General features: G+C 50.8%; 1 protein-coding gene across 1 annotated transcript in view; it reads right to left on the bottom strand.

The window, feature by feature from the left end:
* Positions 1 to 570: 570 nt before the first annotated feature.
* The window catches only part of T265_10674 (hypothetical protein), a gene marked incomplete at both ends in the record, with an annotated part of 16,224 nt that continues 16,046 nt past the window's right edge, over positions 571 to 748 (bottom strand). The window contains one exon of the mRNA XM_009177127.1: positions 571 to 721. Within this exon, the coding sequence (XP_009175391.1) occupies positions 571 to 721 (151 nt within the window). The remainder of the gene's footprint in view (positions 722 to 748) is intronic.

Raw genomic sequence — 748 nt, 5'->3', positions numbered from 1 at the left:
GAAATGCAAATGCATTACCATTTCTACGGAACAAGTCGCCACATGTTCCAACCCCCAACCTGGAGGGCCAGGAGACTGTGTTCGTCAGACCTCTAACCGTTGACCAACCTGGTGTGAGAGACTCTGTGAGTGTCGCGGGACACTCTCCAGTATAGCTGAATGGACCGCTGAGGTGCGCAAACTGTCACACCACGGTAAGGTCCAATCTCTTCGTGACGGTCTTGGCGTCCTCAGCGCGCAACGACCAGGTTTCTGATTTGTATAGTAGTATGGAGCGCACCGCAGCGTTTTTAACTCGACCCTTGACGGATAAGCTTATATCACCCCTACACCACAGGTGACGCAGGTTCACAAAAGCTGCTTTGACCTTCCAAATCCGGATGGAAATATCTTTCGCGAGACCACCGGAACGGATATAGCTGCCCAGGTAAACAAATTTGTCTACTACCTCATTCGGTTCATCCGCAAGCATGAAGCTAGGGTTCAGGCCCACCCAGCCTTGCAATAGCACTTTCCACTTTGCAGGCGTGAAGCGCATGCCAAACTGTGGGGTGGAATTACTTAGATTATTTAATAGTGTTTGAATTGCCACGGGGTCAGATCCAAGAAGAGCTGTGTATCTGCGTACTCGATATTTGTGAGCGAACGCCCAGGGAGCACATCCACCCCACAGGCATTAGAGGCGGGTAGTGCGGCTTCCATGATCGTATCAATGACGAAGCTGAAGAGGAAAGGTGAAAGAGGACAA

This window comes from Opisthorchis viverrini (genome assembly GCF_000715545.1).
Source record: "Opisthorchis viverrini unplaced genomic scaffold opera_v5_392, whole genome shotgun sequence".
Lineage (NCBI taxonomy): Eukaryota > Metazoa > Platyhelminthes > Trematoda > Opisthorchiida > Opisthorchiidae > Opisthorchis > Opisthorchis viverrini.
The sequence above is the reverse complement of the archived record's forward strand: the minus strand, read 5'-3'. Positions and strand labels throughout refer to the sequence as shown.